Genomic DNA, 25556 nt, shown 5'->3' with positions numbered 1-25556 from the left:
CCATCTCACCGTACATATCACATCTACCAAGTTGTTTACAAAGTAATTAATTTTGCAGAAAGATATATCATTTGTATATTATATTTATTTTTTACCTTATATTATGACAGAGGGTCAACAAACCTGTTTCTTCTGCATAACCCTGTCTTTCTATGCCATTTTCCCCCTTGCATATTAAACAAAAAACACAGACAAAAAGTGCTCAGGATCATTTTCTTATATGTGACCTCGTATATATGATCTAAATTTTGACATTTGCCTTAGACCTGTGAGCAAATTGCCCCCTCTACAAATGTTGTCACTTCTGACAAATTATTCAAATATCCCTAATTTACATTGAAATACATTGGGCTTTTGACCTGGTAAATAATCAATTTAACATATTTTACTTTAAAAACAAATTCAAGGCAACAGATAATTTAATTGCAATATTTTTCTATTTTTCTACACTGAATCAGGTCAACTTATATAAATAAAGGCTCCCCCCAAAAAGGATATTGTTTTAGGGAAAATTTCAGTCAGATGGGAAAAATAAGTCTAGGAGAAAAGGCGGATATTCGGCGGGTCTCAAAGAAGGAAAAAAAACAACTGTTAAGTAACATTACAGACTGAGAGAAATTTTGCTATCCATTAAGATTTATGAGCTCCTTATTAATAAAATAGCACTTAAATTTATACAATTAAATTATGGAAAGCTAATTTAAACTGACTCAATAATGGTAAATACATCAAAAGCCAGCACTGACATGGCTTTTTTTAATACTGCTTTGTACCAGTGAAAGGGGCCGTCCAACAGATAAAGCAGGGCCCTCAATCTACTTTGGGGGAAGGGGTCCGCAGCCCTTAGGAGGGGGAATTTTCGCGGCGTTACCCTTTTTGGGGGATTTTTTTACTTACTCTCTCATTATTTCATTTGTACATGTTTGCACTATATTCATTGCATTTTTCATAATTTAGTATGGTTGAAAGATTAAATTGAAATAGAATTGAGATATAATAATCATGAGACACATCTTTCTATTAAAAAAAAAAAAAAAAAAAAAAAAAATTTTTTTTTTATGGGGAATTTTTCCGCCCCAAATGGGGAAAAAACTATACTTTTTAGGTGGGGGACTGCCGCCGGATTTGATAGATTGAGGGCCCTGTAAAGCGTTGTGTGACGCGAAACGATATTTTGGGAAACTACAAGGATTGCTTATATAGCTAAAAAATACATCAGCTGTAAGCATATGAGCGTGGATGATCGAGTTGTCTAGACGGGAGACTTTTTATTCCAGGATTCCAGGGGTCAGTTGTTCGAGCCCTGTTGAGGGTTACTTTTTTCCTTTTTTTTAAATTGTATTCTTGTTTTTTTACTGGAGATTTTTAGTTCAAATGTTTAAATTTATCAATATAAAGCATTGAATGAAAAGCTTCATTACATGCCAAAATCTGTTGGACGGCCCCTTTAATAGTTCCTGCTGACTTGGACACAATGTACCAATAAAATGTACCATAAATTGTTTAAGCCTAATTAAACTTTTAAGAACTATGGCTGGTACAGTCAGGTAACTTCTACATCGAGCATAGTTCTGGCTACCATAACTTTAAATGTTGCTTTTTATGATTTTTGACTGGCGCCACAGGTCTGTCAATACTAAATAAACTGTTCGCTAAAGTTTCTTTTAAATAGCTACAATGTGCACATCTTCATCTTGTATATTACAGTCGGTCGGGTAGTTCCGTAATTGTAAATTGTAAAGACTAAGACTAGATTTACGTTGATCTTCGGGCCGTAATATTAGACAAAGTCTATCGTGGCCCCTCTTCTTTAAAATGTTTATACGCGACATAGAGTGCGATACACAGTTGATTTAAATATTTTCTCTAGTAAGAGTTTTGGGGGAAACGTACAAAGAGGCCTTCTCGGAACAGCTTGTTAGTCACAACTAAGGTTTATTATAGACAAACCTTTTACTTTGACAACTGTTGCATATTGTTTTAATTATCAAATTCAATTAATGCATTATCATTAATGTAATTAATGTTATGCAAATCAATATTGGTGGCGTGTAACCTTTACATGTTGTATTTTAAGTCCAATTTCTAATAACATCGCATCAAGTAGTTAATCATGCATAAGGAATATCATGAAAGTTATTGATAATAAAACAACACGAAGCAAACTTACCAATGATAAATAACTATTGGGTCAAAAATCAAAATGAATTCAAATGCATGAAATTGAAAAAAGCACTGTTTAAATTAATCGAATAAAAAATAATTTCGGATCAAAACATATATGTATTATGCAAAATTTACACTTTAATTCTAATAATTACAAAATACTATTGAATTTTGTCCTTTTATTGCAAGAGATTTGTCTATATGCACCACATGTTAGAAAACTCTTACACCTTATTTCGTCAATCGATACGACCATCTTGTTTGACCTTAGACAGGTTTGTGTGTTTATTGATACGAGTTCCTTATCAATATCGAAAATATGTCTGAAAAGATTGCATTTCTGAAACTTAGATATTTTATCATGGTCTCTGTTTATTTCGTTAAAATGCCGCGTACATCTGTTATATTACGCTAAGAATTTTGAGACGTCAATCATTTTTGTTTTCGGAAGTAAAGATTTCGGATATAGTACTAATAGTAGACAAATTTATGGACCAGCATCTTAATAACGCCTAAGGCACGTGTCAATAACATTAAGAAATCATAATTTTGTAAAAAAAAAGATTATATATTTTATAAGCATTGTTATTGTAAATTAATATTCTATGTATTAATGCTATCCAGATCTTGTAATCGCAATTTTTGTGTGCAGGCATACTGGAAGAGGAAAGGTTTGGCTTGGGATAGGAACACCTGCAAATCATGTGTTTTTTTTCAAAGCAAATAATGTTTGGTGCATTTTGCTATTAAAAAAAACTAGTACTTCAGTTTCTTTGTTTGCACATTTACATTAGTCCATATAAGCGTACTCTTTGATAAACACAATTGCAAATCTGCGCACAGATATAGTGTGCATCACTGAACAGATGTCTTTCATTACCAATTAAGGTCAATTTAAGGAAAGCCATGAATAAACTTCATAAACACATTAAGTTTACCTGAATGGCAGCCTATGGACGTTATACTTTGCATGCAACCTAAAAAACACAACAATATTTCAACACACTATTCTTGCTGTCATTTTCATTTTGAAATTTCAAACAGTGTTAATATTCTACAACTCTCCACATCGCTTTCACCTTAGGGGTACATCAAATATCACGATGTGCAAAAGATTGGTGTAGTGACTGTGTGACCTAACCGATAACGACACTTTTTGTCGGCAACATAACAACAGTTTCCAATATGGTGGATAGAGCGTACGAAAGAATAAAACAGTAAATAAAACTAGAAATGGCGCGGCAGAGGCCGACGCGTATCCCCACGCCGAATGTTTGACCTAGGTGTGCCCCAGGGTTGGTAATGGGGCCATGCATAGCTGAGATTGACCGTATTGTCATAAGAGAAGTTCAGTATCAATTTGAAGTGAATCGGTGTAGAAATGAAGAAATTATAGTAAAAGGCAATTTTGGGTGGGTGTGGTCTATGTGGGCGGGGCGCCCCAGGGTTGGTAATGGGGCCATGCATAGTTGAGATTGACTGTATTGTCATAAGAGAAGTTCAATATCAATTTGAAGTGAATCGGTGTAGAAATGAAGAAATTATAGTAAAGGCAATTTTGGGTGGGTGCGGTCTATGTGGGCGGGGCCCCAGGGTTGGTTATGGGGCCATGCATAGTTGAGATTGACCCTAATGTCATAAGAGAAGTTCAGTATCAATTTGAAGTGAATCCGTGTAGAAATGAAAAAATTATAGTAAATGGAATTTTTTGGTGGGTGTGGCCTATGTGGGCGGGCGCCCCAGGGTTGGGATTGGGGCCATGCATAGTTGAGATTGACCCTAATGTCATAACAAAAGTTCAGTATCAATTTGAAGTGAATCCGTGTAGAAATGAAAAAATTATAGTAAATGGAAATTTTTGGTGGGTGTGGCCTATGTGGGCGGGGCGCCCCAGGGTTGGAATGGGGCCATGCATGGTTGAGATTGACCGTATTGTCATAAGAGAGGTCCAGTATCAATTTGAAGTGAATCGGTGTAGAAATAAAGAAGTAAATGTAAAATAACCTAAAAAAATGAGTGATAATTTCTGACGCGGCCCCACCCATACCGCTATAACTTTTGACCCAGGGGTCAGATCAAAATTCCAAATAGTGCAGGGTCGCACATATGCTCATAGCTACCATGTGTGTAAGTTTCAAGGTTCTAGTGCTTTTAGTGTAGGAGGAGATAGTGGCCAGGACGGACGGACAGACAGACGGACGGACGGACGGCGGAGATAACCACAATATCCCCACCTTTTTTTCAAAAAGCGTGGGGATAAAAACAAAGATTACTTGCTTTAATGGTACCATTTGCATGAGTTTGTGCTTTAGACAGGTAAACATTGATATGTTTTTGCAGTATCAGTGTTCCTAAGCCTTTGCAGTGGTGATGAAATTTTGCACCTTTGGACAATAGACGGCGCATTGCAACTCTCAGCAAAAAGGGTTATACAGCTGAGAGTTGAATTATTGCAACTAACATATACATCTTACCTTTATTTCATGATTAACATGGGTAAAAATTTACTCCCAACACACATGTTTAGGGCTTTTTTTGCTGTTTCTGGATGTGTGCACCAATATTTTATGAATTAAGCCGCTAATATGACTGCAGCTGTGTGACAAAAATCCTGTAAAAGCTTACCCTTCACAGCATAATATTCTTTTAACTCGCATGACCATACCACAGTCACCAATACAATATAAGCCCTGTGCTATTTTTAGGCGCACTAGGTATGTCCAAGCTTCAAGCGCCTGGGAGGGCCCTGCTATGTATCATTTTATAGAAGAATATCCCACAAAACAAAAGGTGATTCGGCAGGAAGATTCGACTTGAAGAAATCGTCAATTGCTTCAGAATAATGTCTTGTTTGAACATTTTTTCTTCAGAAAAACAAGATGGCAGAGACAGTAGCTTCTGCCCCTGTGGCAGAGACCCCAGCAAAACCGAAGGAAAGGGCTGGTTATGACACTGAAACTGGGAAGAAGAAATCCACGTACAGACTTCTGATGCTTCCTTCCAGGGTTCCATACATCGACTATTTTGGTCTCGGAGATCTGCGATGTGGTGACATGGAAATTGAGTGGCGCAAGTGTGCGCAGACCACTGGCCTCGTGCAGTCCAAAACTAAATGCAAAGTGGAGTGGGAGGATTTCTTTGAATGCAAGAAACAAATAAAAACGGTAATGTGTGGGTTGGATTGCTTTTGAACAATGAAAAATACAAATTAATTAAGGCAATATATAATTATGAAATTAATGTTACATTCCTTGTGATCATTCTACTGTCTACCTGAGTGTGATATGATAGTCAACAAATGGTATTGTTATATTTCAATATTTATGGGATACCAAGTATTATTTATTAACATATTAACCTTCAACATATGTGTGTCAGAAAGCTTATGACACCCTCCCAGTCTTTGTACCATTGACAGACACACAAAGCAGTGGTGTACAAATGTTTTTAAAGCCACTCCCTCCAGGGCTACCAGCTGACAAAATCATGTTGCTGTTACTTTGTGGTTGCTCTTTAATTTCGATAATCTAGTATTGTAATACATAATACATATATATAATTATTTTATCGTCTGAAGCATTTTTGTTCAAATGAATTTCTAATATCAAATTGTCTGGACATTTTGACATTTATCTTGAAAAGAATGGCATCAATGATTGTGTAAATATTACCCCCATATGTCATAGATTTTAACTGTTATCAAAAATATGATTAAAATAATCAAAAGTGTGCAACAGGGGCACAGTTTAAAGCGCTGACTGATCAGAAAATGTGAATGCCCAATCAGGGGAGTATTTTCAATTTTTGGAAATCATACATGAACACAGTAAAATTTAAATGCTAGTCCGAGCAGGTGATCAGATTTATTAAACCCCTGCAAACATTTGCCACCTTGTCACGGGTACATTCTTGCTATAAATGTATACATAAAATATTTGTTTGTGAATGAAATTTAAAAAGGTTTTGTTATTGAATTATTTTTTTTAGCCTGGGACATATTATTGGGTTATATTATTGGATTATCAGAACACCCTTGTCTGGTAGATGGCAGATCCCACTCTCTGATTTGTACAGTTTGCATAAAATCTTTACCAAACTTTCTTGAAATGTTTGTCGGCATAAATGGAAGCTTAGTTTGATAAGGCCAAACTAGATAGCCAGGCGTAATGCGCAGACACTCGAAAGCTTTTTATTTATACAAAAAATATATAATATACCATCTCAACTAACTTTCCACATATATTTTCTCCTTTAAAATGGAAGTCAAATTGGAAAACCTGCAATACAATTATGGCATCCCATAGGTTTCATTTTGTACACTGGGTGTATATTTCTTTCCATGACCTAGTGTTCCATAACGGGCATATATAATATATATATATTATATTTCTGTTTCTGGCCTAGTGTTTCTTAAATGGGCATATATTTTTGTCCATTACCTAGTGTTTCTTACATGGGCGTATATTTCTGTCTTTGGTCTAGTGTTTCTTTAATTTACTGTGATATACATATTTACATAATAATCACATAGAAAATGTTCACTGATCATAAAACTGATTTGACTTTAGTTTCCATAACAGTTATGGATCTGTTTATTATGTTCCCCCAAAATTTTTTGGGGGAGCACATAGTTGCCGCTTCGTCTGTCCGTGCGTGTGTCCCTCCGTCCGTACACAATTTTGTCCGGGCTATTTCTCAGCAAATAATGACTGGAATTCAATTAAACTTTATGGGAAGCTTCACTACCAAGAGGAGATGTGCATATTATCAGCCGGTTCTGGTCGGATGATTTTTCACAGAGTTATGGCCCTTTGAAATTTTCCATTAACTGTACATATAGTGCAATCCTTGTCCGGGCTATTTCTCAGCAACTAATGACCGGAATTCAATGAAACTTTATGGGAAGCTTCACTACCAAGAGGACATGTGCATATTATCAGCGGGTTCTAGTCAGATGATTTATCACAGAGTTATGGCCCTTTGAAATTTGCTATAAACTGTACATATAGTGCACTTCTTGTCTGGGCTATTTCTTCCCAACTACTTTCTGGAATTCAATGAAGCTTTATGGGAAGCTTAACTACCTTGAGGAGATGCACATGTTATTTGTGGGTTCTGGTTAGATGATTAATTTAAAGAGTTGTGGCCGTTTGAATTTTTTAAGTTGCTAAACCATCCATCGTATTATTTTGTCCAAAGTTATGCCCCTCAAGACGTTTCCTTTTATCTGAATATATAGTGCAATATTGTGACAATAAAAACCTTTGGGAGCATCATTTCTTGTTATTTTTGTGTTCATATTCACTAAAGGTCAAACTTTATGTGTAAAATGTCCAAGCTAGCATTACCAGAAGCCAAAATAGACTATGTAATATTAATGTACAATTTTTAATGTCTTAACATTTCTGAATATTTTGTTAAAGCACAATCTCAAACTTCCTGAGGTAATAACAAAAATGTATTTCTAAAAGGTATACTCTGGCTGTTTCTTCAGATTTCTTAGCAACAACGTAGGAAATGTACACCCTGATTTTTCATTCATCAATTGTGTGCAGGTACGTGTATGTAAACACACTTTCTGGTGGTCTGGTTCTATATTTAATTATCTCTTCAAATTTCAGCTTCACCGTCGACAGGAGATATTTAGAGCCCGTTTGAGAGAGGGCTCAGAGAAAGGCAACATTATCCATCCAGATGGCGACTTTTTCAAATAAAGGCCCTCATAAATTACAGCGGTGTGGTTACATGTAATAGTAATAAACTTAGTAGTTTAACAGGATTGACATTTTATGAATAAATAGTTTGACTGGATGGACATTTTATGAACATATTTCCATTATTATTTAATAAAAACAGCAAGTATTGTGACTTTCAGCTGTTGAAACAATAAGCATTTGTTTAGTTGCTAATTAAATCAGAGGAACATAAGATTTGGAATGTTACAAACCATCTACCCTTCAGTGTAAACCAAATGCCTTGCATTTGTTATTATGTATGTGTGGATTATTCTCAAAAGGGTGGCACATATATAAACAAGGGCTGTTTGTAAAACATGCATGCCCCAATATGGGCTGTCCGTTGTAGTGGCAGCCATTGTGTGAATACGTTTTTTGTCACTGTGACCTTGACCTTTGACCTGGTGACCTGAAAATCAATAGGGGTCATCTGCGAGTCATGATCAATGTACCTATGAAGTGTCATGATCCTAGGCAAAAGCATTCTTGAGTGATCATCCGGAAACAATTTTACTGTTTCGGGTAACTGTGACCTTGACCTTTGACCTAGTGACCTGAAAATCAATATGGGTCATCTGCGAGTCATGATCAATGTATCTATTAAGTTTCATGATCCTAGGCGTAAGTGTTCTTGAGTTATCATCCAGAAACCATTCAACTATTTCGGGTCACCGTGACCTTGACCTTTGACCTAGTGACCTCAAAATCAATAGGGGTCATCTGCGCGTCATGATCAATCTCCCCATGAAGTTTCATGATCCTATGCATGTGTTCTTGAGTTATCATCTGGAAACCATTTTACTATTTCAGGTCACCTTGACCTTTGACCTACTGACCTCAAAATCAATAGGGGTCATCTGCGAGTCATGATCTATCTACCTATGAAGTTTCATGATCCTAGGCGTATGCATTCTTGAGTTATCATCCGGAATCCATTTTACTATTTCAGGTCACCGTGACCTTGACCTAGTGACCTCAAAATCAATAGGGGTCATCTGCAAGTCATGATCAATCTACCTATGAAGTTTCATGATCCTAGGCATATGCGTTCTTGAGTTATCATCTGGAAACCATTTTACTTTTTCTGGTCACCATGACCTTGACCTTTGACCTAGTGACCTCAAAATCAATAGGGGTCATCTGCGAGTCATGATCTATCAACCTATCAAGTTTCATGATCCTAGACCTGTTTCTGAGTTATCATCCAGAAACCACCTGGTGGACGGACCGACCGACATGTGCAAAGCAATATACCCCCTCTTCTTCGAAGGGGGGCATAAACATTTGACTTGTAAAAGCATGTGTAAAGTCTTGACAGATCCCAGTAAGAGTGGTTGCAAGTCAATTTCTATGTTCAATAAAAACAAACTTGACGTGCACATTTTTAACTTTTATTCACATCAATTCAAAATAATTTAATTAAAACAAGCTTCATACTTCAAAATCACTGAATAATGTACAAACTTTGTATTTACCTTTACTACTTATACCCAGAGAATGCAATATAAACATGTAAATTCGTTCAATTCAATTGATATCCCCCGCAATTTCTTCTCATTGATATACATGTATATATATATAGAGAGAGAGTTTCTGAGATAAAGCCATCAAAAGTTTGTGAGAGACAGATGGACTGACAATGCCAATTCTATATCCCTCCACCTTTGTTGGGGGATAACAAGCAACTTTGTTGAATTAATATTCCCCGCCAAACACATTTTGTTTATCGATGGGTGCACGTCCCTTGATATACGGTATAATAAAAAACAAGAGATGTGTTTGTAAGAAACACAATGCCCCCTACAGCCCCACTTTAAAGCCATATATTTGGCCTTGAAGGATGACCTTGACCTTTCACCACTGAAAATGTGCAGCTCCATGAGATACACATGCATGCCAAATATCAAATTGCTATCTTCAATATTTAAAAAATAATGGGCAATGTAAAGGTTTTCAGACGGACAGACTGACTGACGGAGAGACAGACGGACATTTCAACTGCTATATGCCTCCCTGCCGTTAAAAGGTGTAGGGTAATTTTATGCATTGAACGTTGAAATCTTGTATGGTATCTGAGGTATAGCCCTGAAAAGTAACATAATACAAAAAGCAAAGGGCAATAAATCTTTAAAAAAGGGTGATGTATCTTAAAGGGGCCTTTTCATAGATTTTGGCATGTTCTGAAGTTATTAATTAAATGCTTTCTATTGATAAATGTAAACATTTGATCGTAAAAGCTGCAGTAAAAAATAAAGAATGAAATTAAAAAAAGGAAAAAAACCTTGCCTGGAGCAGGTTTCGAACCAGTGACCCCTGGAGTCCTGCCGAGGTCCTGAAGTAAAAACGCTTTTACCTTCTCGGCTATTCTGCCGAGTATACATAGGAGACGAATTTTATACCTTATAAAAGCAATCTTTGTAGTGTCACAAAATTAAACGACAACAACAGAACTCTCCAAATTATTCAATCGTTTAGCGTTGCAACGCTTTATAATTTTTAGGTTTTAAAATCGTCAAAAGATGCATATAATGGCTATATTAGACCATGGTAAATGTTCAGTAATACTGTTTCCTCACAAATATCATAACTAAAACGAAAATTTGCAAAGCTGAAACAATTTTTTCAATTTTGTCAATTTAACAAAACGTAAAAAGATCCCTTTAAGCATGGCATTTCTCCTCATTGATATCAATAAACCCATGAAGTTTCATGTTGAAATCTAGTATGATATATGAGATATAGCGCTCAACAGTTACAGCATTAAAAAAAACAAACAATTACTTTTATTTAAGAAAAATGTATATTGTAGGTTTATGGTTCTTGAGCATGGTACTTCTCCTGATTGATATCTATAGACCTATGAAGTTTCATGTTTATATATTATATAGTTCTGAGATATAGTCCTAAAACGTTTGTGACAGACGAACGGACAACGCCAATGCTATATGCCTCCGCCTTTGGTGGGGAATACAAAGATTTGAAAACAGTTTATTTTGTTAATCAAGAGAATAATAAAACAAGAGCTGTCACCATAGGGTGACATATGCCCCGGAAAATCGCTTTTTTCAAAACCTAAACGCAGATTTCGAAACCTAAACGCTAAGTTCAAGGTCAAAGGGGTCAAAATTTGTGTGCATATGGAAGGCCGTGTCCATATACACATGCATACCAAATATGATGGTTACATCTGAAGCGACATACAAGTAATTAGCATTTTTCGAAACCTAACCACAAAGTGTGATGGATTTTCAGACAGACGGACAGAAATGTGATCAATTTATGCCCACCTTCGGGGGCATAACAATTCTTCAATGTCTGTTTAAGAGATTGACACAAATATTTTTCAAAGTAACAACTAAATCAACAGGTATTTAAATTATTTTGGCACTATTGCAAGTTATATATGTTATGGCATTTTTTAGTAAATGTTTTACCATATCAAGTTGTAAACTCCAGTAAAAGATTACAAAATTAATTTAATTACCTGATATTACGTCACACTAATTCATTATTGGATTTCATAAATATATACACACACTGACTTACACATGATTATTTTTAAAGGAATTTCTCTGATTTCTATCTACAGCAGGGTAAGAATATCTGCTCCAAACACAAAACAAAGCTATTCTTTCTATTGCTCATCCCTTAGCGAGGAAAGTGTCTCATAAGCAACTTTAACAAGATATAAAATCCTGTTTGGCAAATATTCAAGAAAATTGAGCAATTACCTATAATTTCATGTAGATATTCAATATTTTCTAAACGAAATAAACATTTCCAGGGGGAGGGGGAGAGCAAAACAATATTTTTATTTGATCTTTACTACTTTTTGTTACAATGCTATCACAAATTACCAAAAGCAGCAAGGTACTTAATTCAACTAAAAGGTTACAAAAAGGGCTGTTCTTACTCAACTAGCAGACATGAGCAAACTGGGCTTTATTCATGTGCGTGAAGAATCGTCTCAAGATTAGCCTGTGCGATCTGCACAGGTTTATCATGGACACAACTTTACTTTTATGCCATTAGTCCTTTCACTTAAGTCTCTTCTATAATAAAATCCAGTCTAGGCCGAAAGTGTTGTTCCTGATAAGCATGGGCACATGCCTTAAGCCCCATTTTCCCAGATCAAGGCCCAGTTGATGATCAGTGAATTAATCTCAAAGTAGTGATTACTTATTCATTTTTTTGTTATTCTTTCAAAAAAAATAGTTCCCCAAATACTGGCTAAAGAACACCAATCTTGCACCAAATCCAACCAAGAGTTGTTCAAGACTTCCATACGCCCAGTGGATGGTGCACAGGCTTGCAGCCTACCAACAAGGCACTATGGATGGTGGGCAGGCTTTTTGCCTAGCAACATGGCCCCCTGGTGGGTGTCTATCTGCTCCTCAGTGCGCTCATACCAGTCCTTGACCTTGTGGCACTGCATGAGGTCCTTGAAGGCCTGACAGCCTTGAAAAGAGTGCAGGGCTCCATACACTGACTGAAAGGGGATTGTATTTGTGTAAAGATCGCTGATGAACACTTAACCACTCATATAGGCACTTTGACACATTTGTTATCCCATAGAAAATCCCTGTAATTTCAAGTACTGAATTCAATTTCCAACCCTTGAGCAGCAAACAGCATAAAATCTGAACTGACAGAGTAACTTGCAGACTGTTTGGTTTTATGCTGGTTTCATATTGCCATTTAAACTTTGCTTTTAAGCTGAAAAGTATTTACTTTCACACCAGTGAACTAGGCAATACAAAGAAACAAGAGGGCCTGAAAGGCCCAAAGTCGCTCACCTGAGATTCAAAGGAACTGACCTGTTCTGTGCAACCCAAGATGTCATTATAACCAACTTTCATGAATAGTAAACACCCTGGCGGCAACATCTTTAAACAGACTGGATACATTTTCGTAAACATCCAAAATATCATTAAATCAAATATTCTAACCAAGTTCCATGAAGATTGGACAAAAAATGTGACTTAAAGAGTATTAACAAGTTTTTACAATAGCCATATAAGGAAAAATGCCCTTTTTTTTTCAACCACCTGGAACAATTTTTCAACTCGTCCAAGATATCATTGGGACAATTCTTGTGACCAAGTTTCATGAGACCAGACAATAAATGTGGCCTCTATAGTGTTAACAAGGTTTTTTCTATAGCCATATAAGGAAAAATGCATCGCCCATTGGTGCCCATGTTTTTCAACCCACCGTCATTTTTTTCAACTCATCTAAGATATCATCAAGACAAATCTTCTGACCAAGTTTCATGATGTTCGGACAATAAATGTGACATCTAGAGTGTTATCAAGGTTTTACTATAGCTATATACGGAAAAATGCCCCGTCTCCTGGTGTACATGTTTTTCAACCAACCCGAACCATTTCCAAACTCGTCCAAGATATAATAAGGATGAATGTTCTGACCAAGTTTCATAAAGATTGGAAAATAAATGTGGCCTCTAGAGTTTTACTAAAGCTATATAGAGCCATGTAATTAAAAATGCCCCACCCCTGGTGGTCATGTTTTTCAAGCAACTGAAACCATTTTCAAACTTGTCCAAGATATCATTAGCACAAATCTTCTGACCAAGTTTCATGATGATCGCACAATAAATGTGGCCTCTAGCGTGTTAACAAGGTTTTACTATACCTATATAAGGAAAAATGCCCCGCCCCCTTGGCGGCCATGTTTTTCAACCAACCGGAACCATTTTCAAACTCATCCAAGATATAATTGGGACAAATCTTCTGACCAAGTTTCATGAAGATTGAACAATAAATGTTGCCTCTAGAGTGTTAACAAGGTTTAACTAAAGCCATATATAACCATATAAGGAAAAATGCCCCGCCCCCTGATGGCCATGTTTTTAAAGCAACCCATTCCATTTTCGAACTCATCCAAGATGTTATTGGGATGAATCTTCTGACCAAGTTTCATGAAGATCGGACAATAAATGTGGCGTCTAGAGTGTTAACAAGGTTTTACTATAGCCAGATAAGGAAAAATGCCCTGCCCCGTGGCAGCCATGTTTTTCAAGCAAACATTACCATTTTTTAACTCATTCAAGACATCGTTGAGACCAATCTTCTGACAAATTTCATGAAGATTGAAAAATAAATGTGGCATCTAGAGTGTTAACAAGGTTTTACTATAGCCATATAAGGAAAAAGGCCCCGCTCCCTGGCAGCCATGTTTTTCAACCAACTGCCATCATTTTCGAACTCATCCAAGATATTATTGGGAAGAATCTTCTGACGAAGTTTCATGAAGATCGGACAATAAATGTGGCCTCTAAAGTGTTAACAAGATTTTACTACAGCCATATAAACCCATATAAGGAAAAATGCCCCGCCCCTTGGCAGCCATGTTATTCAAGCAAACGTTACAATGTTCGAACTCATCCAAGATATCAATGAGACCAATCTTCTGACCAAATTTCACGAAGATTGGACAAAAAAAATGTGGCCTCTAGAGTGTTAACATGGCAAATGTTGACGCTGCACAACAGAAGACGGACAAAAAACGATCACAAAAGCTCACCATGAGCACATTGTGCTCAGCTGAGCTAAAAAAGGATACCAGGGAATGATTGTACATTTCATTAAATAAAGGACAGCAATTACACGGCGTTAAAGCACTTCAGTATCCAAAATGCACCCTTTCTGTTATTTATAACCCAAAATGCATCCACTCCGTGACTTTCCACCCAAAATGCATCTTCTCTGTTTTGTATAACCCAAAATGCCATTGATTTATTATTTATAACCAATTATATCCCCCTTCAATTTATTACAACCCAAAACGCCTCCTTTCTGTTATTTATAACCCAAAATGCTCCCGTTTCATTATATTTTCTTAAAGTCCACCTGTCTCTGGTCTCTGACTGTTTTGTGTTTAGATCTATATCTTGTTTACATTAAAATGTTGAAAGCTTGGAATATTGCTTCCAGGTTTGATAAAATTGATATCTGTGAATTCAAGCAGGCAAACCAATGCAACCAAGTTTCCAGTGATAACCATTCCTACCAGATCAACAAGGCCTGGTTTGTCCCCATGAAAGAACAGCCCACTCCCCACCGCCTCCATCCAGGTATCGCAGGCTTCATACAGGGATTCACGCGAATTGTCTTTGATATTATGTCTGGAAATATAGTTAAACTTCCAATGTCAACTATCCTGCCTACAAGCCACTCACCTACATAAACAAGTATAACCAAAGACTTAATGACTGGGACTAGTAATTTTACTTATTCAAAGATAAAGAATGGTGCAATACATAGATATATTGACACTAGTGGAATTATCAAGAAAATTCAATGCCTTAGACATTTATACATTGAGCTTGGTCAGATTCATGACCATTTTAAGAAAATATTCCATAAGAACTTCGAAGTGTTTCTACTCCGAGATTAAAAAGGAAATCTGCATTTAACTAACCATTTGTCATCTAAGAACTTTTATTATACCTCTTCTTCACAATTCGACCAATGAAGTACATGGCAACAGCCCCTGCGTACACCACAAAGAGTCTTGTAGGCGTGGAGAAGTTCTTTTCCCACTCACCCCAGTCCGAGAAATGATGGAAGGCCTCAAGAGATTCTCGTGGTGTCCGATACACATTTGGAGATATTGTATGCATGAGGACTTCATCCACCCATTTCCTCCACTTTCTTTCCTCACTGCAAGAGATTGCGTGAACCCCACAAAGTGAGTTTGATAGTTACCTGCATTGTCTAGATTTGAAACATGAGGGCCAAAGGCACTTAGCTGAGACCCAAATGAACTAACTGTTCTGAGCAGGTAGTGTTCACAAAATTTCAAAGCAACATTTCCTGAAAACCTGGCAGCCATGTTTATAAGAAACCTTAACCCATTTATGCCTAGTGGACTCTCCCATTCTTCTAAATTGGATAAATTTATTTTCAAATTAGGGATGTCTAGTATATTTATTTCTATATTTTAAAAAATTCGTACAGAAATTCCTTTAAGCAAACAGCGCAGACACAGATGAGACGCCGCATCATGCAGACAATATTTCATGAATATTAATCATTAAATGTTGCCTAATGAGGTTCCTCGAGATTTTTCTTTAAATTTATCTAATGACCTAGTGTTTGACACTAAGTGATACCAAGTTACAAATTTGGTTGAGATATAATTGGGACATATGTTATGACGGTGTTTCTTAAAAAAAAGTGGCATTGTGAGTGTTGGGAAGCTTTTCTAAATTTGACATAGTGATCTTGTTAATGACCCCATATGACCCAGTTATAAACCTGGTTGAGATATAATTGAGAAACATGTTCTTAGCAAGTTTCGAAAATAATGAGGCCTGAAGAGTGTTTGCGTAAAGCTTTACTTTTACTTGGACATACAAACCTAGTTTTTTTATTTCACATTACAGATTTTAAATCTCAACTGAAATATCATTGAGGACATTGCTCTTAAATTGTTTCACAAAAATTGGGCAATAAATGTGTCCTTTTGAGTTTTTTAAAAGGTTTTTCTTCCATCTGACCTAAAAAGTTGTTCGAACCCCATGAGACCCAGTTTTAAACTCGTTCAATATATTACTTAGCCAAACTTACTGACAAGGTTTCATGAAGATTGGGCAATAAACGTGGCTCCTAGAGTATTAACAAGAAATCTGTCAACTTTGACCAATTGACCTACTTTTTTTCTGCTAATGACCCAGTTTCCATTTGGACTGTGATTTAATTGGGAAAAATCTTTTAACCTATTTTCATAAAGATTTGGCAATAAATTTGGCCTCTAGAGGGTTTATTTGCTTTTTCTTTAATTTGACCTAGTGGCCTAGTTTTTGATACTGTGTGACCCAATTTTTTTTTAACTTTATTGATACATTATTGTGATAATTGGACTAAGCTTCGTGAAGATTATGCAATAAATCCAGTTTCAAACTCAGTCGATACATAATTGGGAGCAAGTCTAATGCAAATTATATGTGAAAAATAAAATTGGATATTTAATGTAACTGAAATTAAACATAGGATATTTAATGTAACTGAAATTAAACATTGGATATTTAATGTGATCTCACAACTTCACAAGTGGTCACAAAGTTTTACTAAAGGGTAACTTGCACTTGAGTAGACTTGTTTAAAGGTAAAATAAATAATAACAAGCTCTTTGATCAAAGCCAGGACTCTTAAGTGGTCACAATGTTTTACTATTGGGTAACTCTACCTTGAGTAGAACTGGTTAAAGGCAGGTACAATCATGTTCGCAATAATCTGTTGTTTTAGTAGCTTATCTGAACAGAACCTGCTTTTATTGAACTTTTGTTAATTTGTTAGCTTTTTGTCTGTTGTTTGTAGGGGTCATCTGTTGTGGGACTTTGCCTTAGAAGCCACCTTTATTGCCCAATCTTCATGAGACTTTATAAGAACATTTGAAGCTCACGTGAGTTTGAAACTGGGTCACATGGAATCAAAAACCACACCACTAGATAAAATTAAAGAAAAATCTTTTGAACACTACAGAGGCTCCATTTATTGTGCAATCTAAATCATGGCACTTCTCCTTATTGAAATCTATACACCCATGATGTTGATATATTATATTGTTTCTGAGATATAGCCCTGAAAGGTTTTGTGACAGAAGGACGGACGGATGGGTGAACTGACAATGCCAATTCTATAACCCTCGGCCTTTGGGGGGGGGCTTAAAAAATATTTTTTCAATTAAGTATTGAAAGGCCAGGATTTCAATTTCATAGATTGTAAGTTTGAATCACACATGATATGAAAGACACAACCTTAACATTTAGCTGTCACTAGCAGTAATTAAAACCATCTTTTGCACAGCCTTGAATATCAGTATTATACTTTTATTTCCAAGTATAATCTTCACAGTAGCAACATGGTTCTTGTGTGCAATTGACCATCTCATATAGCCTTGAATGTGTCCAATTTAGATATGTTTTAATGCATGGTGAAGTTATTTGGTTTATAAGCATATTTTGACAAAATGCTTGCTGTACTTTGACTTTTGATCTTAAAGTATGACCTAGACCTTGAAGGTGGCTGTATGATTCTTGTGCTCTGTATCATGTTGATTATCATTTTTGCCCAGTCATTTTAACATCTACCATTGCATTTAAAGATGTTAAATCCTCTTTCAACAAAAACTGTTTTAGATCGTCGAATTCATGGCATGTGTAGCTAAAAGTCTGGACAATTTCTGGAAATACAGACTCAACCGACTTATGGAACACAATGATTGCCATGAAACCCTAAGTCATAATAAACTTTTTATACTTCAACAAGTTTTTAATATAATTTCAAAATAGAGCTGTAACAGCTGCTACCTGGAAAGGAACGGAAACATGTGTAAACCAGTCAGGTTCAATCCTTGATTTAAATGAAATTTTAGTTGTGTCAAAACTGAAAGTTGTGAAATGAAATCAGATAAATTCTTACCAAATAATTGCAAATCAAATTTCATTTCAAATCTTGAACAATGCCAAAAAATTAAGTTTAAAAGAACCAGCCACCTCTTTACAGACATTTCCGATTTTAAGAACACACACACCTGTTTTATTATACAGATTAGCCCTAATTAGCCTGTACAGTCATCACAGGCTTATCAGGTATGACACTTTTAATGTAAACTGGACTTTCATTAAAGGGGACGTCCAACAGATTTTGGCATGTATTAAAGCTTGTCATTAACTGCTTTAAAAGCTTTATATTGATAAATTTAAACATTTGAACTAAAAATCTCCAGAAAAAAATAAGAATACAATTTAAAAAAAGAAGAAAAAATGTTAACCTCCACAGGGCTTGAACCACTGACCCCTAGAGTCATGGAAGCTTGGAGAGAAATGTCTCCCGACTTTACCACTCGACCATCCACGCTCACGTCAAATGCGGAGGTATTTTTAGCTATATAAGCAAACCACGTAGTTTCCCAAAATATCGATTCACGTCGAACGACGCTTTAATCTGTTGGACAGTCCCTTTAAGAAGAGACTTCCTTAAATACTTTACAAGCGGAAAATGTGATCCCCAATCAGCCAATTGAGCCCAGTTTTCCCAGAGCTCTGCTCAGAAACAGACAAATCTCTAAACAGCTTACCTCCTTTCTTTTTCCGATCTGTTGTCAGCTATATTGTCTCCATACATGATGAAATACTTATTGGGAAACTCCCACACCGTTTTACGACCTTTCTGTTCTTTAATTCCAGGGTAACACGCCTGTAGCTTGTTCAGTGGGGTATTTTGATCAAAAACATAACTGGCAAGGGCACTCATGATCAGGGAAGAGTCACAAAATTGCTGAAAACATTTAAAACACACTTTTTATGCTTTTCAATTCTTGTTTTCTTTGCCTTGTATACTGATTTTATACTATTACATTAAACTTCAGTCTTCAAATCTGTTACTCAGATTATTTTAATATACATATTTTTTTTCCTGGAAATTACCTTGCAGTTTAAATTACACACAGTAACCAAAAATAATTCCATTTGCAGCGAAAAAAATCATTTTATCCAATACAGTGGAACCCTTCTAAACCGGACAATCCCGGGACCGACATAAAATTCCGGTTTAGAGAGGATTCCGGTTTAGAGGGGACATCGACTATTTTACTTTCAGACAGTCAATTACATAGCCTAATGTGGAAAAAACTCTTTCAGCAAATTTTAAAAGTTTATTTACATATATCAGCAATATCAGTCACAACATAAATCAAACAGTGCACCCTGAAAAACAAACTATTTTATACATGCATGCATTTGTTATGTGAATTTACTTTTTCGCATGATATCCCCGACCGTCGATTTTCATACCCCATATTTCTCTGACAGCATCTTAAGTGTAGGTTTAAGGAACATCTCTGACTCTTTGATCAATTTGATTTTGTCTTGTAGGGACAATCCATGCGCATTCGCTTAGAAGGAGGTTTGGACATTTTCTTAGTTATCTTAGACACTAAATAAGCAATTGTGATACACAACACAAAATTAAATAGCATTAAGATTATTAAAATTTAGCATGGCTTCCAACATCAAAAACAAAACACACTAAAGAACTCTATTTCGTTATCAGTAATTATAATCCGTATTATCACCTCCATTGATCGATATGTACATCACAGGACATGAATCTTTTAATTGTTTTGCGAATTTTACAGTTAGCTATTTTTTCGACCACCTTTATTAATTTCACGCATCTTTAATCCGCTATTCACAAGTTTTTGACACTAGGTCTAAGGTGCAATAAACCGGCCCTGAGCGGTTAAGAGAGGTACAATTACGTATGGAATGACCCAATTTTGATCCAAAGAATGACCGGTATTCGGAATTGAGGGGATTCCAGTCTTGAGGAGATATTTTACGCATGGTTTTATTTGGGGAAAAAATGGGACCAGTATAGAGAGGATCCGGTTTAGAGGGTTTCCACTGTATTTGTCATCTTTCTGTATTCTGAAGTGTATATAAAAATATAGTTCAACAGACATGCAAATGAACATAAAATTAATGTTATTGAATTTGTTAATGGTCTGCATTCTACAGCAATGGTGAAAATGTATTCTGTACATGTAAATTAATGTTATTTTGTCAAAACAAGATTGTTTGCCAATCTACTGAATCTACACAACTCGGAACAAAAAAATTACCAGGCTAAAATCTGTGTCTCCTTGCTTTCCATCGACAACCAGGACCGGTACTTTCTTGTAGTCTGAGAAGTTCAGCTGGGACTTGGTGATAGAGTTCACCTCCACCACGCTGTAGGGAAACCCGAAGAAGTCCAGTGTAGCACGCACCTTACAGCAGTAGGGGCAGGATTGGAACTGGTACAAGGTGATATTCTGATCCCCAATATCTATGATACCTTTTTCCTGAATAGAATTGAAATAATTAAACATATATAAACAAGGGCTGTTTGTAAAACATGCATGCCCCCCATATGGGCTGTCCATTGTAGTGGCAGCCATTGTGTGAATACGATTTTTGTCACTGTGACCTTGACCTTTGACCTAGTGACCTGAAAATCAATAGGGGTCATCTGCAAGTCACGATCAATGTACCTAAGAAGTGTCATGATCCTAGGCAAAAGCGTTCTTGAGTTATCATCCGAAAACCATTTTATTATTTCCGGTCACCGTGACCTTGACCTTTGACCTTGTGACCTCAAAATCAATAGGGGTCATCTGCAAGTCATGATCAATCTACCTATGAAGTTTCATGATCCTAGACGTATGCGTTCTTGAGTAATCATCCGAAAACCATTTTACTATTTCGGGTCACCGTGACCTTGACCTTTGACCTAGTGACCTCAAAATCAATAGGGGTCATCTGCAAGTCATGATCAATCTACCTATGAAGTTTCATGATCCTAGGCGTATGCGTTCTTGAGTAATCATCTGAAAACCATTTTACTATTTCGGGTCACCGTGACCTTGACCTTTGACCTAGTGACCTCAAAATCAATAGGGGTCATCTGCGAGTCATGATCAATCTACCCATGAAGTTTCATGATCCTAGGCATATGCGTTCTTGAGTTATCATCCAGAAACCATTTTACTATTTCGGGTCACCGTGACCTTGACCTTTGACCTAGTGACCTCAAAATCAATAGGGGTCATCTGCAAGTCATGATCAATCTACCCATGAAGTTTCATGATCCTAGGCGTATGCGTTCTTGAGTTATCATTCAAAAACCATTTTACTATTTCTGGTCACCGTGACCTTGACCTTTGACCTAGTGACCTCAAAATCAATAGGGGTCATCTGCGAATCATGATAAATGTACCTATGAAGTTTCATGATCCTAGGCCCAAGTGTTCTTGAGTTATCGTCTGACAACCACCTGGTGGACGGACCGACAGACCGACCGACAGACTGACAGACCGACATGAGCAATATACCCCCTCTTCTTCGAAGGGGGGCATAATAAATATGCAATGTGGGACTGAAAAACTTGTTTGATTAAATAGGTAAATGTAGAGTCGTATGTTTTACAAATGAAAAATATATTTGTGGTTTGATTATTCAATAACATCAAGTTCATGAAAATCATTGATGCAAAATTTAAAACGTTATGGTAATTGAGACAGATACTTTTTCTTTGGTAATTATTGATTAATTCTATATGAAGGGAGAAGTAAGTTTTACTACAGCCAACCAGTCAGAGAATACTCCACTGACTACTGGGGCAGGATCTGAACCAACTTCTGCAACTCTCTGTGTTCAGTCTGTCAGCAAGGCTCACATACAATGAAAGGTCTGGCTGCCTATACTGTAGTGGTACAGCTTGGACAACAGACATTAGTGGGAGACATTTTCAAACAGTTTAAAGAAGTCAAAGACAAAAATGGCAGGGCTTTTTTCCAGCTTTTTGGGAAGATAGCCCATGGCTTTGAAATTGGGAATTTTATCGGCATTTTCAAGAAATTGGTAAAATAAATTGGGATTTTAAACTACAAGAATGAGTTCAGCATCTTTAATCACAAACAACACCATGATCAACAGTTTTCCACATAAAAAGCTCACACAAAGTCTTCAGTCACATCAGGCACCATTTTATTAGGAGGCGCTTCATCTTCTTCTGAAGTACTTCTGCTTTCAAGATGTTGAATATCAGTCAGCACTTTGTTTTCGGAAATCAACGATGATGCAACGATGCAAAACCATGAAAAGAGTCACTTGTTATTAAATTTCTATCATTAACAATGGAAGAAGTTTCAATGGGAAGACTTGTACTTCTTGACGATGTTTGTTTATTTAATGACGCTTACTTAACAAAATTAACAGTTTTCGTTTTGCCGCCAGGGTTTTGCTTACGAATCTTTTTCACATAATATTTCGAATTGCGCGACATATTTGTTTTCCATGCAGCCGAATCACATAACGCTTGAATTACATTGCAATTATAAGCGCCTGAACAACACGTAGAGTATTGTGCACATGAATAATGCCGAGGTTTTCCATATTGAAGTATAGTCTAAAACCCGTACAAGACCAGATCCGACTACGCTTTGCGTAAAGCGAAACAGCCGATGTCATTAGCGTATTTTTTTCCCTTTTGGGAATTTTTTAGCAAATTTTGGGAAAAAAGTATACTTTTTGTGATTGGGAATATAGCCGAATTTCGGCTATAAAATCGGGCCAAAAAAAGCCCTGGATGGCTAGGTCATGTTTTTCATTTGTCTAGGGACTTCAGGAGTTTGTATGACAAAAGGTAAAGAGCTGGGGTCTGCAACTTGGCCTCCTTTTAAATACATGAATCTTCTGTTTGTTTGGTTGCTAGACTTGGTCTGCTTAACTGACTTCTAACAGGTGTTCATGATTATGCCAATGAGCCTGCCTCTCAAATCATTGAGTAGTTTCTAACCCGTTTCTTTGGACTTCAGATAGAGATTTTTGGTCGTTTGGTTTACGAGTATCTCTTTGGCGTCTGAAGAGTTTGTTTTTCTTGCTTTGGTGATCCAAGGTTTGTGGACCTTGTTTCCAGACCTATCCAGTTGTTACACCTCCCAGATGTTACACCCCTAGTCTTTACACCCTCTAAGGCTGGACTTTACACCTCTCAAGGTGTAGTCATTACACCTCCCAAGATATTTATTAGATAAGTAAGGTGTGATCACACCTTGCAATAGATAACTTATGAACCACTGATTGGATTTGTCATGAAAGATGACATTGATGAGATTAATGGTTGCTCAAATTCATTAATTGAGCAGCCATCATCTAAAAGTGTGGCTTATTAGGTCATTGTCGACCTGAAATGGCTTGAAGTCACCCAGGGGTGACTAGAAGCCGATTCATGTCACCCTGGGGTGACTTCAAGCGGACGCTAGTCACCCCGGGTGACTAGAATCGGCTTCATGTCAACCCAGGGTAACATGAATCGGCTTCTAGTCACCCCAGGGTGACATGAATCGGCTTCTTGTCACCCCCGGGTGACTCCAAGCCATTTCAGGTCGACAATGACCCAATGAGCAAAAGTGTGCCATATTCATTACAATATAAGTTATTTATTTGTAGCTGTGATCATAATTTTAATCATATCGTAATTACTCTATTCAACTCACATGCATTGCTCACTGAAACACACATTAATATTGATTAATGTTTGAAGGGTTACATGCCAGGGCCCTCACACTACTTTGGGGGAAGGGGTCCGCAGCCTTTAGGAGGGGGGATTTTTGCGGCGTTTCCCTTTTTGGGGGAATTTTTTACTTACTCTCTCATTATTTCATTTGTACATGTTTGCACTATATTCATTGCATTTTTCACAATTTAGTATGTTTGAAAAGATTAAATTGAAATAGAATTGAGATATAATAATTATGAGGCACATCTTTCTATTAAAAAAAAAAAATTTTTTTTTTTTTTTTTTTTTTTTTTAGGGGGAATTTTTCCCCCCAAAAGGGGAAAAAAGTATACTTTTCAGGTGGGGGACTGCCACCGAAATACGGCGGCAGATTTGAAAGATTGAGGGCCCTGCATGCAGGCAGTTTGATACTTAGCACACATTGTTCAGTGTATGGTGCTTAGGATTTGTAAAAATTGCAAATGGTTGGTTTTGGTATCAACTGGAAGGTATATTTTTAAGCAATAAGAAAAAAAAGCCATTTTTGTGCTTTACTTTTTGTGTTGATGGTTCCTGGCTTTGAAAGTAGGTCATACTATTTGAGCCCAAAATGGCCGTGTGCACATCTGTCAAAACCGGTGTGCCTATTTTAAGGTAAATATTTTGAGTTACGGTGTTAAGAATTTAATGACATGCATTTTTTTCAAAAGATTGTGTATTTATCTTTCCAATGATTATGATGATATAGTGGGTATGCGCTTGATCATGTTAAAAACTGATAGCGAACTTCAACTATTTTATATGTTATAAAGAAGGAAAATAATTGCGCATGCGTAACCTAAAGCAGAAACATCATTAATCAAGTGAAGTGTGCCCCATTATAGGTGTGAACCCACCTGCATATTCTAATCAATTATGTTAATATCTTGGGAGGTGTAATGACCACTGCTTGGGAGGTGTAATGACCAGGGGTGTAACGTCTAGGAGGTGTAAACGACTTGAAATCTTTCCAGACAGTGTCTTGTCTTGAGCTGTTTAATTCACTTACTGGCATGTCCTTGGTAGCTATTGACATTAACGTTTAGGTGGAGTTACACTATAAGAAAAACAAAAGATTTCCATTAACAACTTACTGTTCTTGAAGCAGGTCGTAGCTCTGTGGTTGCCAGTGCATCTTTCATCATTTTACCCGCAAAAACAGATGAAAGTAGACCAATGCTGGCACCAATTCGTATATTTCGCCAAGATAATCCTGTGTTCCTGGTCTGGTTGTAGGCCCTACAAAAGGTTTTATTAAAAGAATGACGAATGGGCTTTGAATCATTTCCATTCCGAATGAATTTTGAAAATATTGTAATATTTGACAGCCGTGACCGACAAATGGGGGCCGCCATCTTTGTTGTTGTTGTAGTTACAAATCAAATGATGCACACCTATCTAAAACAAAATACAGTTTCAAAATGTCTTTGTTTTCAGATTATGCATGCAATTTATAGGTTTTACTATTGAAGATCATATCAAACATGTCTAACGGATGACAATCATTTCGATTTTAATTTTTGCTAAAACTGGTTCAAGTGCATTA

At 36.6% G+C, this 25556-nt stretch overlaps 3 protein-coding genes across 6 annotated transcripts in view; 1 reads left to right on the top strand and 2 right to left on the bottom strand.

Moving 5' to 3' along the window:
• Positions 1 to 2424, bottom strand: part of LOC127874335 (cysteine-rich protein 2-binding protein-like) — a 35268-nt gene extending 32844 nt beyond the window's left edge. Inside the window, exon 1 of one of the 4 annotated variants that reach the window (XM_052418582.1) lies at positions 2395 to 2424. The gene's annotated coding sequence lies outside the window, so the exon portion shown is untranslated. Of the gene's footprint in view, positions 1 to 2170; positions 2302 to 2394 lie in introns of those variants that run through there. The other 3 variants (XM_052418585.1, XM_052418583.1, XM_052418581.1) reach the window with 3 other exon arrangements.
• On the top strand, positions 2282 to 8094 carry LOC127874341 (uncharacterized). The gene is made up of 3 exons (XM_052418594.1): positions 2282 to 2441; positions 5037 to 5330; positions 7788 to 8094. The coding sequence occupies exons 1-3, from the start codon at positions 2289 to 2291 to the stop codon at positions 7878 to 7880; spliced, it is 540 nt and encodes a 179-aa protein (XP_052274554.1). The 5' UTR covers positions 2282 to 2288; the 3' UTR covers positions 7881 to 8094.
• A 1184-nt stretch (positions 8095 to 9278) lies between these two features.
• On the bottom strand, positions 9279 to 25405 carry LOC127874338 (prostaglandin E synthase 2-like). The gene is made up of 6 exons (XM_052418588.1): positions 25105 to 25405; positions 20553 to 20774; positions 19008 to 19207; positions 15374 to 15586; positions 14934 to 15048; positions 9279 to 12390 (listed from the first exon to the last, which is right to left on the bottom strand). Exons 1-6 carry the CDS (start codon positions 25363 to 25365, stop codon positions 12232 to 12234), a joined length of 1170 nt encoding a protein of 389 aa, XP_052274548.1. The 5' UTR covers positions 25366 to 25405; the 3' UTR covers positions 9279 to 12231.
• Positions 25406 to 25556: the final 151 nt, after the last annotated feature.

Source organism: Dreissena polymorpha, chromosome 3, assembly GCF_020536995.1.
Source record: "Dreissena polymorpha isolate Duluth1 chromosome 3, UMN_Dpol_1.0, whole genome shotgun sequence".
Lineage (NCBI taxonomy): Eukaryota > Metazoa > Mollusca > Bivalvia > Myida > Dreissenidae > Dreissena > Dreissena polymorpha.
Note: the sequence above shows the minus strand (reverse complement) of the source record. Positions and strands in the feature narration are given on the sequence as shown.

What these genes read in the sequence shown, in the direction of transcription:
- LOC127874341 (XM_052418594.1), top strand. Translation starts at nt 2,289, where the DNA reads ATGCAAAATTTACACTTTAATTCTAATAATTACAAAATACTATTGAAT. An exon ending in TCTTGTTTGACCTTAGACAG is followed by an intron (nt 2,442 to 5,036) that starts GTTTGTGTGTTT and finishes TTTTTTCTTCAG; the next exon opens with AAAAACAAGATGGCAGAGAC. An exon ending in GCAAGAAACAAATAAAAACG is followed by an intron (nt 5,331 to 7,787) that starts GTAATGTGTGGG and finishes TTCAAATTTCAG; the next exon opens with CTTCACCGTCGACAGGAGAT.
- LOC127874338 (XM_052418588.1), bottom strand. Translation starts at nt 25,365, where the DNA reads ATGGCGGCCCCCATTTGTCGGTCACGGCTGTCAAATATTACAATATTT. An exon ending in AGATCGGAAAAAGAAAGGAG is followed by an intron (nt 15,587 to 19,007) that starts GTAAGCTGTTTA and finishes AATCTCTTGCAG; the next exon opens with TGAGGAAAGAAAGTGGAGGA. An exon ending in GGTCGAATTGTGAAGAAGAG is followed by an intron (nt 15,049 to 15,373) that starts GTATAATAAAAG and finishes CTATATTTCCAG; the next exon opens with ACATAATATCAAAGACAATT.